Below are 14,956 nucleotides of genomic sequence, written 5' to 3' on the forward strand. Positions count from 1 at the left end.
GATCTATGCTGTCTTTTTTTTTTTTTTTTTTTTTAAGTTTACTTATTTTTGGAGAGAGAGAGAGTGTACGAGTGGGAAAGGACAGAGAGGGAGAGAGAGAATCCCAACACTGTCAGCACAGAGCCTGACGAACCATGAGATCACGACCTGAGCCAAAATCGAGTTGGATGCCTAAATGACTGAGCCACGCAGGCGCCCCAGGACCCATGGTGCTTTTTGTTGTTGTTGTTGTTTTCAACATTTTATTTATTTTTGGGACAGAGAGAGACAGAGCATGAACGGGAGAGGGGTAGAGAGAGAGGGAGACACAGAATCCGAAACAGGCTCCAGGCTCTGAGCCATCAGCCCAGAGCCCGACGCGGGGCTCGAACTCACGGACCGCGAGATCGTGACCTGGCTGAAGTCGGACGCTTAACCGACTGCGCCACCCACGCGCCCCGGACCCATGGTGCTTTTTAAACACTGTTACTAACGTGTGTGAATCCAGAAATTTCACGCTAGAATCTAGGTGTCTGGATTCTTCTGAAAATACAGAGATAGATAGATAGAGGATGGATAGATGATAGATATAAATAGATAGACAGACAGACAGAGGTAGATGACAGATACATTAAAACAAAAACCAGAAGACCCAGCAGTTCAGATCTCATTCCTGCCGGGAGGTAAGAGTTGGAGCGGAGTTCGCTGTTGCTGGCACCCCTTTAGGTGGGGAGCCTGCTCTCAAGATGGACCAGGTCCCCACCAGGCCAACAGCACCCATTTTGTTACCTGCGGGGCCAATGTGGGCTTCCGATTTTGCAACCTGTGCACTAGAATCTTAGTGCAGGAGAAAATGGCCAGGGACGGGGAGAGCTGCTCCAGGGATCAAAGGTCCTATGATGGAGGGGTCCTGAGCAGTGCACAGTGTTGCTGTGTGGCCTGAGGCACTCTGAGGCTCGGTTTCCCCGTTTGCAATGTGGGGGTGTGGAGGACGGGCTTCATGATCCCCAGTGTCCCTGCAGAGAGGCCCCTGGGGCTTCTTTAGTGTTTGGAGCGCTTCCCTCCCACAGCTCCCCGTTTCTCTCTGCAGAACGCCCGAGGGCGGATTTGCTTGGTAGCGCCCGAGGCCTCAGGAGGGTGACTGTCACTCTGGGTCACAGTGCCCGTGTGGCCTCTGCCACAGCATTAGCCCATTTCCTAGTGCCGCCTCCCCCCAGGCTCCTCTATCCATCCTCCGTGCTCCTACACATCCGCCTGCCGGCCCAGACCGAGTGGCTCAAGGGCAGGAAGCAGGTGTGTCCCTGGTGGGGGCTGACCAAGAGGCCCAGCACCCAGGAGTCTTTGGGGGGATGTCTGCCCAGGGAATGCGTGAGCTCCTAGCAGTGGTCTCCGGTCTCAGAGTCTCAGACAAAGTCGCTGCTCCTGCCCTGTAGGTCCGTGAGGTCTGGCTGGGCCGGTCGGTCTCCGCATCTTCCATCCATGCGTGTGTCTTGATCCGTCTGGGAGTCGGTCTGTCCATGGTCTGTCCTCTCTCGGGAGCCCTAGACTGTGAGAAAACCAGGTCCTGGTGTTCCCCTGCCCTGGCCAAGCCCTTCCCCTTTCTGGGTCCCCATCAATAGGGGACACAAATAGCTGGATTGTGCCCGCCCACCGCCAAATTCATATGTTGAAGCCCTAATCCCCAGCACAAGGCGACTGCATTTGGAGACAGGGCCTTTAAAGAGATGATTAAGTTAACATGAGGCCATTAGGGTGGGCCTTAATCCATTATGACTGGTGTCCTCATACAAAGAGGAGATTAGGACACAGATGCACACAGGGAAGGCCACGTGGGGACGCAGGGAGAAGGTGGCTGTCTATAAGTCAGGGAGAGAGGCCTTCAAAGGAGCCAGCCCTGCGGACGCTTTGATCTTGGTCTTCTGGCCTCTGGCACTGTGAAGATAAACTTGTGTGGTTTAAGCTCCCCAGTCTGTGGTACTCTGTTATGGCAGCTCCGAGCAGACTGAGAAGGCCCCACTCTCTGGTACTGACTGTTCTCTCCCAGCAGGGCAGCAGCCACTTGTGGCCAAGGCTGCCTCCCCAGGTGGGGCAGGGGCTGGGCCTGGAGCCCCTCAGGGTCCTCACTATCCATGGCATGGGCTTGGCTTGAGGAACTAGACAGACACTCTGTTCAGGCCCAGCCCTGCCAGTGGCCACGACTCGCAATGCGCAGGAGAGATTGCCGCCCTCTGGGCTCTGACCCTGGGGGGCTGGGTTCACAGGTCCAGGGACCCCTGAGAATCCTTGTTTCCAACCAGTGTTCCCCAGTGGTGCTGCTAGGCAGTGGGTGAGTTCCGGCAGCTTGTGGAGATCAGCTGGCGTCAGCTGTGCAGCAGCCTGGCTGGTGGCCCTGTCAAGCCCAGGGACTTACTTCCAATTGAGGCCCAGGAGTTTTGGCTTCAGACTCCATGGCTGTTTCTGGCTCTTCTGGCAGCTCTGGCTTCTGGATAATTGGGGTCTCTCTGGCCTTGGGAATGTGACTGTCCTCCCACCACTTAAGAATCTTCATTCTAGGGCAACAAGCCTTGTGGTTAATACTGTGCTTAGTCTCCCCCCACCCCCTCCCCGTTCCCTGGGCTGGGGGTCAGAAGACCAATTTTCCCTCCATTTGCTGGTTCTGTGACCAGCACTGCACTCCCCTCATCAAATGCAGATACAAATCCCTATTCTCTTGAGCTGGATCCTCTTCCTAGCCTCTTTCCTGGCCTCATGCCCCAGAGATGGCTTGCAACTCCCCTGCTCCTGGCCCTCCCATGGCTCCCCAGCACTCCCAGCACAAAGTCCCAGCCCTCCCGCTCAGTGGCCCTCCACAGCTGTGCCTCTCCTCAGCTTCTCTTCCAGCCCTCTAATGTCTCAATATGTATACGATTTTTTTTTTCCTAGACAAATCTTTTTTGCACCTTTCCTCTTAGTATTTTTGGTGTATGTGTGCATATTAGTACACAGAGAGCTTCCTTCGTCTTTTTTACAGCTGCATAGTGCTCTGTTGTTAAGATGTACCATTGATTACACGACCGGTCCCTCCCTTTCTTGCCCTGGCAATGGCAACCACCCTGCTCACTGGTTCCCCTGCTGTGCCCAGTCTGGCTCTTCCCAAGGAGTGGGCATGCACGTGGGATTTTGTTTGTATTCAGGTATGGTGAAGCCAACAAATTGAGGGATGACTGCCATTGAAGACACTTTTTTTTTTTTTTAAATATTTTTTTTCAACGTTTATTTATTTTTGGGACAGAGAGAGACAGAGCATGAATGGGGGAGGGGCAGAGAGAGAGGGAGACACAGAATCCGAAACAGGCTCCAGGCTCTGAGCCATCAGCCCAGAGCCTGACGCGGGGCTCGAACTCCCGGACTGCGAGATCGTGACCTGGCTGAAGTCGGACGCTTAACCGACTGCGCCACCCAGGCAGGCGCCCCTGAAGACACTTTGTTATTCAAAGTTTCTGAGAGGGGGCACCCTGTGCCACACAAGGCCACACGGGGAAGCACGGGGGTCAGTCAGGAAGGGGAAGGAGTGAGGGGGAAGCATGTGTAGGAGCTTTAATTATGGTTTCCATGGGACTGGAACAGCACAGTACACAGATTTAGGACTGGCCCACCAAAGTACTTTATCCACCTGGACAGGTCATTAGTTGAGGATGGGCCTGTGACTCAAGCAGGGACAATCAGAGTCTTCTCTGGGATTGATGTATCACCAAGAAGAAGACAAGTTCTATTTCAGCTAGAGTTGCTGAGATCAGAGAATATAATCATGGGGCTGCTTTGGCCATCTTGCCACTAGGTGGAAGGAAAGAGCCTCCAGAGGTCAAGTGAACACAGAAGGAAGCAGAACAAAGACACAGAGACAGCAGACTCTTAATAACGTCATGTGTGGAGTGCCTGGGTGGCTCAGTTGGTTAAGCATCTAACTCTTGATTTTGGCTCAGGTCAAGATCTCATGGTTTGTGAGACTGAGCCCCACATCAGGCTCTGTGCTGACAGTGCGGAGCCTGCTTGCGATTCTCTCTCTCCCTCCTCTCTCTCTGCTCCTCCCCTGCTTGCTCTCTGTCTCAAAATAAATAAATAAACATAAAACAATTAAAAGAAAAAAAGGTAACTGAGGTAAAATGAGCTCATATGGATGGGCCCTAATTGATAGGGCTGTATTTGGATAGGGCCTTCAATGAGGTGTAAGTTAAATTGAGGCACCCAATTTCAATTATGAGGCCCCCATAATACAATATGACTGGTGTCCTTGTAAGAGGGACAGACAGGGGTGTGCTTGCACACAGGGATCACCAGGTGAAGAGGCAAGAGGGTGGCCATCTGCAAGCCAAGGAGAAGAGTCTCAGGAGAAACCAATCCTGCTGGCACTTTGATCTTGGACTTTCAGCCTCCAGAACCATGAGAAAATGAATCTCTGCTGTTGAAGTCTTCGACTTAACAGATGGTCAATATGTTCCTGTAGCAGATTACAGATGGCTGCAAGTTTCTGGCACTCTTCCCATGGAGAAATGGGGTCTCAAGTTTTCTCTTCCCCTTGAATCTTGGCTAGGTTATGACTTGCTCAAAGAGAACATGATGGAAGTGACACTCTGTTAATTCCAGGCATAGCCTTAAAGAGGGCTGGTGACTTCTGCCTTGGAAGACACCATGATAAAAGTGGCCCTGATACTCCATGGAAAGTGAGAGGGGCCCAGATGAGCCCAGCCTTCTGGCTGTCCCCAGAAAAATGTCAGGCACATGAATGAAGGCACCTTGGACTTTCCAGCCCAGCCAGCCCAGCCGCTAGATAAATACCAAGTGACCTCTGTGGATACCACGGAAGCTGAAGAATCATTCAGGTGGGACCCCATTGTTTAAGGTCGCTAAGTTTAGGGGACTGTGATATAGCAACAAATAACTGTTCCTCGTTCCTTGAGCTTGCTGAATTCAGCTCTCATCACTCACAACTGGAAGAGTCCTGACTAACGTGACTTATCTCCTTAAACCATTATCCCATATGCATCATCTGTCGAAACTTCCACCTATGACAGTTTAAACCATAATAACCCCATGCTCTGCCTAGTTCTGTTCTATTCAGCTTTCTTTTTAAGTTTATTTATTTTGAGAGAGAGTAGAAACGTGCACGTGATCAGGGGAGGGGCAGAAGGTTGGGAGGGGGAAGAGAGAGAATCCCAAGCAAGCTCCACGCTGGCAGCACAGAGTCCAATGTGGGGCTCAGTCTCATGAACCATGAGATCATGACCTGAGCCGAAACCAAGAGTCAGACAACTGACTGAGCCACCCAGAATCCCCTGTTCTGTTCAGCTTTCTTGGGCTCTTATCTAGTCTTGTGTTTCTGTTTTTTGATCTCACAGATGGAGGCTTCAGATCCAAGACGCCACACTCTATGCCTGTGAAGGCCCTCCTGGTTTCTCTTCCTTATCGCCCGCCCCAACGGGTACAACAGCTGTCCACTTGAGTGCCCTCTCCCTCCAGCTTCCACAGTCTCTTTGGTCTCCCATCCTGTCACCCTTCCATGGCACCCTGCCTGTAAAGACCCGAACCCAGATCAATGCTGCCATTCACCCCTTTTCTTCCAATGACAGCTGCTGGGAGGAAACATGACATAGCAATGATGCTTGGTGCTGCTAACAATGAGCAACCTGCAGTCACCACTGGGCCTCTGTTGCTGGTCACCAATTGTTTTCCTTGCTCTTGTGTGGATCCCACTCATTCTCTCCAGTGGCCATTCCAACCACCTCACCATCATTACCATTCTTCCTGATCCCTTCCCCCCACCCCTGCCCCCACTCACGTCATTTTCAGCTGACAGCCTCGCCATACTTCTTTGCTGTGAAAAAAAAAAAAAAACCCCATGTGTAGGAGGGCCTTACCCCCACCCCAACCAGAATCATAAACGCCACCTAAAGTGAACAAGAAAGATATAGAACATCTGCCATTGGATCCTGAGAATAATTTTGAGAGCAAGGATAACTGGCTGCCTCAGACAGTGCCATTTCAGTGGCTTGGTGCTGGAGAGCAGACAGCAAGGGATTGAAGAATGTAAGAGTGAGGAGAATCAGGCAGCGGGTATAAGCTATTCTCCCTCAAAAAAAATTGGATGGTACATAGGAGGAGTTTGTGGGGCTGACGCAGGAGAGATTTGGGCATGTTTATATCTTTCAGAGAAAGAGCCAGTAAAGAAAGAATGATTGAAAATTTAAGAGACAGAAGGGATGATTAATGGAGTGTGGAGGAGATGGATTCCCAGGCAAAGGAGGTGAGGCTAACCTTGGACAGGAAGAGGGATGCCTCTTTCTCTGAAAAAGGCAAGGAGTAAATCACCAGTGCCAGTGGCAATAACTGTAGGTGTTGGGGAGTTGCTTTTTTTTTCCTATGAAGTAGGTAAAACTTATTGCTGAGAGTGAGGGGGAGGAGATAAGAGAGTTGGGGAAAGAAAGAAAACATCTGTGATACTGACAGAGTTGTCTGTTGGGGAAAGCTCCCCAAGGGTGGGTGGGAAGATTTCTAGGCGGTATGGATGCTACCCTCCCCTACAAAGATGGTGATTCTGAAGCAGTGGGGTCCTCTTGGTATCTCCCTTGTATGGACCTCTAACCTAGCACTTGTTCACTTGTCTACGTCCTTGGAAAATACGGGACACAGGGCAAGAGGTAAAACAGAGAAAAAAAAAGTCTGAGAAATATTAAATGAGAAGCCCACAGTGAAAGGAAAGGGTGGATGCAGTAATGCATGCAACAATGGCTGAAAAATTTGCAGGATTGATAAAATACACCAAATCACAGATGAAAAAGGCCAAATGTACACAATAACAAACAAACAAACAAAAAAAGATATCCACACTTAGTCACAATAGAGTAGAACCATTAGCACTGACAATATCTGAAAGCCCAGTTGCCTGGGGGGGGGGGGGCTTGAAAACGCACCCAGTCCAGGTGCCAGGGAAAGTTTCCTGGAGTGCATGATGGGAGGGCTGTGAGCTGAGCCCTAAATGATGACTAAATTTCAGTCAGGTGAGAGAAAGGGGCAGGGATGCGAGGTGATGTGCAGAGAAGGGCACCGAGTAGAGGTCACAGTACAACTAGAGAAGATGTAAACATGATCAGTAAACCTGATTTAAAGGCTATATATCAATGGAACACTTCCTTCAACAAATATAGAATATACATTTCTTAAGCCTATGTGGAATATTTATAAAAACTACACAAAAATTGTGCCACAAAGAAAATAAAGAATTGAAATCATGCATAGTATATTCTTTCCACTTACTGGATTTAAGGTAGAAATAAAGAAAAGAGAATTATTAGAGAATGCTGTTGTGCCTGAGGAAAAAACCCATGGGTCAAAAAATCGTAATGGAAATTAGAAATATTTTAACCAAGTGATACTAAAATACTTTATATTAAAATTTGTGAGATGCAGCTATAGTTGTGCTTAGAGGGAAATTTATAGCCTTAAGGCAAATACTGGAGAAGAATGGAAGGGAATAAAGGACATAAATAAATGTGGTAGGTGTTGGAAAAGGCTTGGTGATGAATTTCAACCTGATACTCACGCAAGGAGGACAAGGAAGAAGAAGAACAGTGCCGATGCAATGGATCCATACACAGTGCCCTGGATCAGCCCCTTCATGAACACACTGTAAACTGAACGTTTATCTGGAATCAGAGGGAAGTGAGAGTGTTTTTTCTTCTAAGGCTGTGAAGTCTGAGCTACTCCTCTTCCCTCTGGCCCTGTGCCCAGCCTCATCTTGGTCCCCAGGTGCTGTCATTCTAGCTCAGTCAGTAGTCCCCTGTGTACTTACCTGGTAGGAGGAAGATGCTTGAAGTATGGGTTCCATACTGGTTCTTCCCCTCACAGCGGAGACTCATGACTATTTCTGGCTCCCCTATGAGGCTGATGGTGCTGTTGGTCCAGGGGCCAATTATGGTGGAAGTCACCTGGAAGATGTTGTCTGTGCTGTTCACATCCACAGGAACACCTTCCATCAACCACTGCACAGAGGGTGTAGGGATCCCATGGAAGGAACAGTTGCACTGTAGAGTCTTCTCCAAGGAGCAAGATGAATAGAGCAGCCTAGTGGGTGCTACGGGAAGGGAAGGTCAACAATCAGCAAGGTATCCTGACTTCCCTTTTCTACGTCCTTCAGGACCCAGCCTTTTCCTTATTCATGATTCTCAAGGAGCTTTGGAAAGACTTTCTGGAAGCCCAGAGGAGTAGGACTTCACAGACCAGTTACCCTACATCCTCTTTCCTCATCTATCTCTGACTCTGGCTCAGCTCTTACCTCTGGCCTTCCAGCCATAGAAACCCTGAGAAGATGTGACAGCTTCCCAGACTCCTCCCACCCAGCCCCACCCCAGGACTCAGGAATTTCTCTTGAGCCCACCAGTTCTCTCAGACTCTGCGTCTTCCTTTGCCCACCAGCACTTACAGACCGCCTGGAACATGACCATGCTACTTCTGGTCAACTTAGCCAGGGAGAAGTTCAAATAACATCTGAGAGTGGTGCCATAATCCTGAGGCTTTGGGGTGAAGTGCGGCACCAGGAGGAGGAGTTGCTGGAGCCGTCTGTGTTGGAGGACAGAGTGGGCCAATTCCAGGAAAGGAAAAAGGCTCTGGTTTCTCTGCACAGGTGCCTTTGATGGTACAGGTCAAGGTCACAGGATCTCCAGCCACAAGAATCTCTAGGTCGTGGAGCTCTGGTTTCTGGGTCTGGTCTGAAGGGAAAGACAGACTGGGACTGAAACAAGGGATCCTCATGGACATTTAACTGATACACAGTATTTCCAAGTTACAAAGTGGTTTCTCACCCATTAGCTTACTTGGTACTCCTCCCCTCCACCCCAATAACCTCCTGGAACCCGGGATTGTTGGATTTTCACAAGTGCATTTCCCTTCTCTGCACTTTGTAGGTGAGCAAATGGAGGAGACTTGCTGAAGGAGGAAGAGCTTGAACCTGGACACTGCACTCTGAAGACTGAGGGTGAGTGCATTTTCTGAGGATCTACATTGCCTATGATTCCTTACCTGTCCCCCCATCCAGACCTCCTAGGGCCAGCTCCTATGCTGTCTTCCTTCCCAATCCAACTCTCCCCTCAAGCTCTGCCCCTTCCCAGCAGATCTGTGATCATTTCCCGCCTCCACCTCTTATCTGCTGGATGTTGTTGGCTAAGTCACTTCCTTTCTCTTTGCTATTTCTACTTGGAAACATAAGTTATCAATTATACCTATGTCATTGTATTATTGTTGTAAAAATGAAATACCTAAGGTTTAAAAAGCCCAGTGCCCTGTGAGGTAAAAACCACACAATTACCAAAATGTCTTCTTGGAGTTCTTCCTTTACAAACCACCCACTGCATGAGACTGAATATCACCTGATATGGAGAGTTCAATATCCTCTCACAGGAAAACCTTTGTGTTCTATATCTGTACAGAATAAGTGTGTCATGATGTCCCTTTTAAGTACATTATGGATCAGCAGGGTACACTCTTGTGCTTCAAGATTCCAAATAGTGTGGAATGTGCCTTTGGTGTTATCATCTATGGTAGCACTGAGTTGATTTATAGCTATGGGGGACATGATATTTTTATTAAGCCAGTAGGCCACAGGCACAGAATTGCTTGGGGATTCCTTGGGAAGTTCAAATATTCAAAAGATTATACTTCTTCCACTGGTACCTTCTTGACTTCCACCAAAACACAGAATGTAACCCCGTAGGAGAGAGATTCAAGTTGAAAAACTGACGCTAGTGCCCTCCAATATCCTATGTGTACATTAAAGGATTAACCTTACCCTAGAAAGGTTTGGCCCTTGCCCAGCTCCAGGGAGGTAACCTCTAAGCCCTTGGGATGTCTTACCTGATAAGAGTGTCTATTTACTTAGGGGAATGGACCATGCCAGATAGTCTACGTGAACAGTGTGATTTTTGGTGGGGACCTTGGGTCACATGTGGTATCAGCTTGACCTCTGAAGTAGCTGGAGACTAAGGTCACCCATGCCTGTGGGACCAGGCTCCCAATAAAAACCCTGGACACTAAAGCTCGGTGAGTTTCTCTGCTTGGCAATACTATGCATATCGCCAAGCATTACTGCCAAGAGAAGTAAATACTGTATGCACAACTCTACGGGGAAAAGACAACTGAAAGCTCATTCTTGGTCTCTCCTAGATACTGCCCTACATGCCTTTTCCCTTGCTGATTTCATTTGTTTGCTATAATAAACCGTAACTAAATATAACAGTTTTTGCTGAGTTCTGGGAATCTTTCTTCTGAATCACTGAACCTGAGGGTGGTCTTGTGGACCCCTAACTGCACCACCCCAATTTAGTCTTCTGGGTTTTTTGTTGTTCTTATTGTTGGTAGTAATTGTATCTTGTGAAGTTTGCCACGTAGCCCCACTTCTGAATCTCGGTTTCTCAATCAGAAAAACAGGCACAACATTACCAGTGCTGCAATGTTGTGAGAATGAGATACATTAACCAGATGCACATGGTGCCTTATAATAATTTTAGATTGGAACTTAGCTGTTGGCTCTTAGGTGAACAATTATTCTCTTCCCTTCTTCATTTACCAGATGACAGCTCTCTCTTGTACAAAATGGATGGGTGGTGAACTTCATGGTTCTTGAGGCCACTTCTAGCAATGCCATCTTAAAATCACGGTAGTAATACTGACTTGTGTAAGTGTTGACAGATTTCTCAATACCTTCATAGAAATCAGCTTAAGCCATCCTCATGATGATTTTATTATAGTCCCTTAGACACATTGGGTAACTGGGGCTCAGAGAGGTTAAAGGCATTGGTCCAGGTTACAGAGAAAGGAGTAACAGCATCAGGCCTGGGACTGGCTTTTCACATGTTATTCACCATGCTATTTCTCTGCTCTAAGATGTGACTTAATGACACCCACCACACAGATGATGGTGTTGAGAGAGAAGATGTGTATACATTTATTATCACTAAAGTTCTAGAGTGGTGTGGCACTAAAATGGCACTAGGAGTCAGAACACTTGGGTACTCCAACAGAGAAATTTCTAGGCAAGTTGCTGAATCTCCCAGAGCCTGCTTCCTCATCTGTGAAATGAGGACAATAATTCCTCATGGATTTATTGGGTAGATGAAATGGGACCCACAGTGGGTCACAGAATATGCACATGGAAGATGTCTATTATTTGTTATTTATAAAGTACTTAATTCTCTATGTCTAACCTCTTCACCTTACTTCAGCCCTGCCTGTCTTCCACCCCCCACCCATACCCACCTCACCCCTACCCTTTCTTGGCTTCCTCAGACACTTCCCACCCTACCTCTCATTCCACTTACTGAACCATGACAGTGGCAATGCCATCAGCACTAACGGTCTCAGTGAAAAGAGAGGGCCAGGTCCTAGCCTGCTGCTAACTCTGGCCTCAGATCTGTATGTTGTGGAGGGCAAGATTTGGAATGGATGAGGAGAGAGTCAGCAGGAAGAGGCATGAGGTGGAGGTGGAGGTAAATTCATAGCCCACTAGGGGTTTTTGTCTCTTCAATCACTCTTATGTTCCATTTGCCTAGAGAATCAGGAGTCTCATGGAAACAGAGGCTGAGGAGCTTCAAGGATAGAGCAGTATCTCCATGACTCTCTCTAGAGTCCCAATACCATGTCTTTCTTCTTTCCCCTCCAGCTGTCACCTCTGGGTCCTCCCCCTTTGAAGGACCTCAAATGCCAGGCTGAGAAGCTTGGCCTCTCTCCCAAGTTGATTAGGAAATCATGGGAACCACAGAAAGTTTTTGAACCATGGGGGAACAGGTTTGAACCATGGGGTGTCATAAAGATCACTATGGATCTGCATCAAGGAGAAAGAAATCGTTTAAGAGAAAGATAATGCATCCTGAGCTGGAACCGTGGCTATGGAGGTGGAGAGGACAGGATATATTTAAGAGGTATTTGAACAATGGGGCACTAGGGTGGCTTAGTTGGTTAAGCATTTTGATTTCAGCTCAGGTCGTGATCTCAATGTTCATGAGATGGAGTCCCACATTGGGCTCTATGCTAATAGCACAGAGCCTGCTTGGGATTCTCTTTCTCTTCCTCTCTCTCTGCCTCCACCCGACTCTCTTTCTCTCTCTCTCTCTCAAAATAAATAATAAACTAAAAAAAAAAAGGTATTTGAGCAATAAAAGACATTTCTATGGCTGACAGGATAAATTCCAAACCCCTTTGCCTTGCATTTGAGGCTGTCCATGATTTTGCCCCACACTTGGCCTATCTCCACTGCTCCCTTCCCTACGCTCTGCCATTCTTTGCCTGACAAAGAGAAAAGTATCTTTTCACATATGGTCCATACATTCCTGTCTCTGTATATTTACTCAGGCCACTCCCCTTTTCATGGCATCCTTCTGCAACTCTCCCTTCTGCCCACATTCAAATCCTGTCTCTCAGAATTTCTAAGTCCAGGTCAAATTTAACTTCTTTCAAGTAGCTTTCTCGGATCTCCAGAACCACAAAGAAGTCTCCCTTCCCAGACTCTCTTAAGCACCCCTATATGTCTATCTCTTTTACGGCAATGTCTCAGACAAACTCTGAGAACTGTCTTCCCTGATAACCACTCTCCTGTGTATCCCTTTATTTCAAATTTGTTCAGGTGATTAATTCCCCAGTTTAAAAAAACCCAACAACTATATTTCTGCCTCCTGTATATCCAGAGGTGGCTCTATGACAAAGCTGTGGCCAGTGGGCCAAGTACAAGAAAAAGGCTATTAAAATATCGACAGCAAATAAAAGCCTATCCAGCCTTTACCACATTTTCTTTACCGTCACAACTGAGCTCTGAAGAACTGTTTTCTACATATAATCCTAGCTAATGGAATTCCAGAGCCTGGTTTTAAAAAAATAAGTTTTCATAATAAAGGAAACAAGTCTCAGAAAGAATTGAAAAAGATGTTCACTTCCCCTGCAGCTATAAATCAAAAGATATTGTTCTGTGTTATAAAGGGCTCAAGGAATCTGATTTGATATTGTACAAAACCGAGAATGTTTATAAGAATATAATTTATGTTCTCCTTTGCAATATACAGTTTTGTATGAATATTCATGACTGTTACTGACTTGTTCTGTTCTCTGTTGATACAAATCCGCCCTTGGAAGAACAATTTAAACAAAGTGGTCTTATGAGACTCTAAAGACATTAGAAATTATTCCATGTCTTATGAAAATGATATCCAAATAAAATGGAATTCTGACCAGTTGTCTTACTTGATAATTTCTTGCTCTGGTAACAATAACATTATAACTGACAACTCTGTTTTCTTAAATTGTATACCTATCTGTTAGGATTGTACTCTTCTCTTCTCCCAAATGTACGATGCAAAATAAAAACCTTGGACTCTGCTAGATTTATTATTAAGGAAATACGTTGAGAGACTTGTTTTCTTAAAATATCAACCATGCTGAAGACTTTGGGTAGTTCTGCTTTTCTGATACTAACACCACTTTCTGCTTGTTGCTTTCTTCTCCTTCCCCTTCCCCTCTTGCTCCTCCTCCTCCTCCTTCTCTTTCCCTGGAATATGGATGTGATGCTGGAGGTGGAGCAGCCATCTGGCAACCATGAGATAGCCATAAGGATCAAAACCACAGACTGAGGATGTTGTTGACAACAGCATGAGGGTTCTGGTTCCCTGCCAGCCTGATGGAGCCGCTACATTCACCACACACAGCCTACTGTCATGCTTCCTCTTCATTTGGTTGTTTGTCTAGTTGGGAAGTTGATGAAATATCCTACCAGGGGAACTATCCAAGAGTGAGATCCTTGAGAGAAAGCCCTACATCAAACAGATCTTTGTGTCCTCCACAGAGCTTAGAAAGGTTCTTGTCTGATAAATATTCACTGAAGAAAAATGTACAAGCACAAATCGTAATGATTTTCCAACTATTTGTTTCTAGTTTAATTCCACTGTGGTTAGAAAACATACTTTATACGACTTCAATTCATTTACATTTGTTGAGGCTTGTTTTATAGCTCAGAACATAGTCTAAGTGTTCCATGAGCCCTTGACTAGAATATGTATTCTATTATTATTGGATGGAATATTCTATAAATGTCACTTAAGTCAATTTGGTTGATGGTATCTATATCCTTACTAATTTTTTCATCTGCTTGCTCAGTTACTGAAAGGGGAGATTTGCATTGTCTAGTTCTTTCTTCGGTTAGATTTTTTTTTTTAATTTTTGAAATTAAAAATTCTAGTTATAAATTACTTCTCAGAATCTAATTGAATATAGTGATTTATTTACAACCTCAGGTCGAAGACTGAGGAGAGCTCTGTGGTGGTTCCACACTGGGCTTTGCAGGTTACTTGCTGGAAGTTTTAGGCAAGTGCTGTTCCCTTTCTGGTTTCCCTCCCATTTCTCCCAACTATAAAATGAGAAGGTGTTATAGCCCAGTGTGTAACTGTCCTTCTGACTTTAAAATTCCAATCTCTCCCAATTTCTCATTCCCTTCTCCAGGGCCTGGTGCAGCCACGGGTTGTCTCCACAGGAAACCTCTTTCCCCTCCCGCTAAATGATCATTTCCTTTTCCAGACTTACCCCTTGTCTTGGGTTCCCACAGCGCCAACCAGGGCCCGCCTCAGCAGGTCTCTGCTAGGCTATTTTCCAGACAACTGAACATCCTCCTCGAGTTTGGCCGAGTGCATCACGTGATCGATTGGCCGACTCACTATCTACGGGAACTTCCTGTTCCCATAAGGAACGAACTGATTGGCTGATTTAAAGCCTCCTGACCCGCCGGGTCCACCCACTGATGCGTGGAATAAGCATGTGTACAACTACTGGATGACTCACCGTGAAGGGACGAAGGGAGAGGAAGGCTAACGCATCAGGCTGACTCATAACACGTTCCGTAGGCGGCCTGGGAGTCCCCAGCCTCACCAACGTCCGACCAGCCAGAAGTCACGTGGGGAAGCCGCCCTGCGAA

General features: G+C 46.9%; 1 protein-coding gene across 2 annotated transcripts; it reads right to left on the reverse strand.

Annotated features, from left to right (window-relative positions):
* Nucleotides 1-431: 431 nt before the first annotated feature.
* Nucleotides 432-14,956, reverse strand: LOC123578655 (SIGLEC family-like protein 1). 2 transcript variants are annotated; one of them, XM_045441657.1, is made up of 6 exons: nt 14,824-14,956; nt 8,435-8,720; nt 7,805-8,086; nt 7,556-7,658; nt 2,390-2,528; nt 432-1,525 (listed from the first exon to the last, which is right to left on the reverse strand). In XM_045441657.1, the coding sequence occupies exons 2-6, from the start codon at nt 8,454-8,456 to the stop codon at nt 1,256-1,258; spliced, it is 816 nt and encodes a 271-aa protein (XP_045297613.1). In that variant the 5' UTR covers nt 8,457-8,720; nt 14,824-14,956; the 3' UTR covers nt 432-1,255. The 2 variants fall into 2 exon arrangements, with proteins under 2 accessions (XP_045297613.1, XP_045297614.1); XM_045441658.1 differs by lacking the exons at nt 432-1,525; nt 2,390-2,528 and adding an exon at nt 5,197-5,830.

This window comes from Leopardus geoffroyi, chromosome E2 (assembly GCF_018350155.1).
Source record: "Leopardus geoffroyi isolate Oge1 chromosome E2, O.geoffroyi_Oge1_pat1.0, whole genome shotgun sequence".
Taxonomy (NCBI): domain Eukaryota; kingdom Metazoa; phylum Chordata; class Mammalia; order Carnivora; family Felidae; genus Leopardus; species Leopardus geoffroyi.

Excerpts from the sequence above, each read along its gene's own strand:
- LOC123578655 (XM_045441657.1), bottom strand. The coding sequence starts at position 8,456 with ATGGTCATGTTCCAGGCGGTCT. Across the intron at positions 7,659-7,804 it reads AAGCATCTTCCTCCTACCAG|ATAAACGTTCAGTTTACAGT; the intron begins GTAAGTACACAG and ends CTCTGATTCCAG. Across the intron at positions 1,526-2,389 it reads CTCCTGGGCCTCAATTGGAA|TCTAGGGCTCCCGAGAGAGG; the intron begins GTAAGTCCCTGG and ends GTTTTCTCACAG.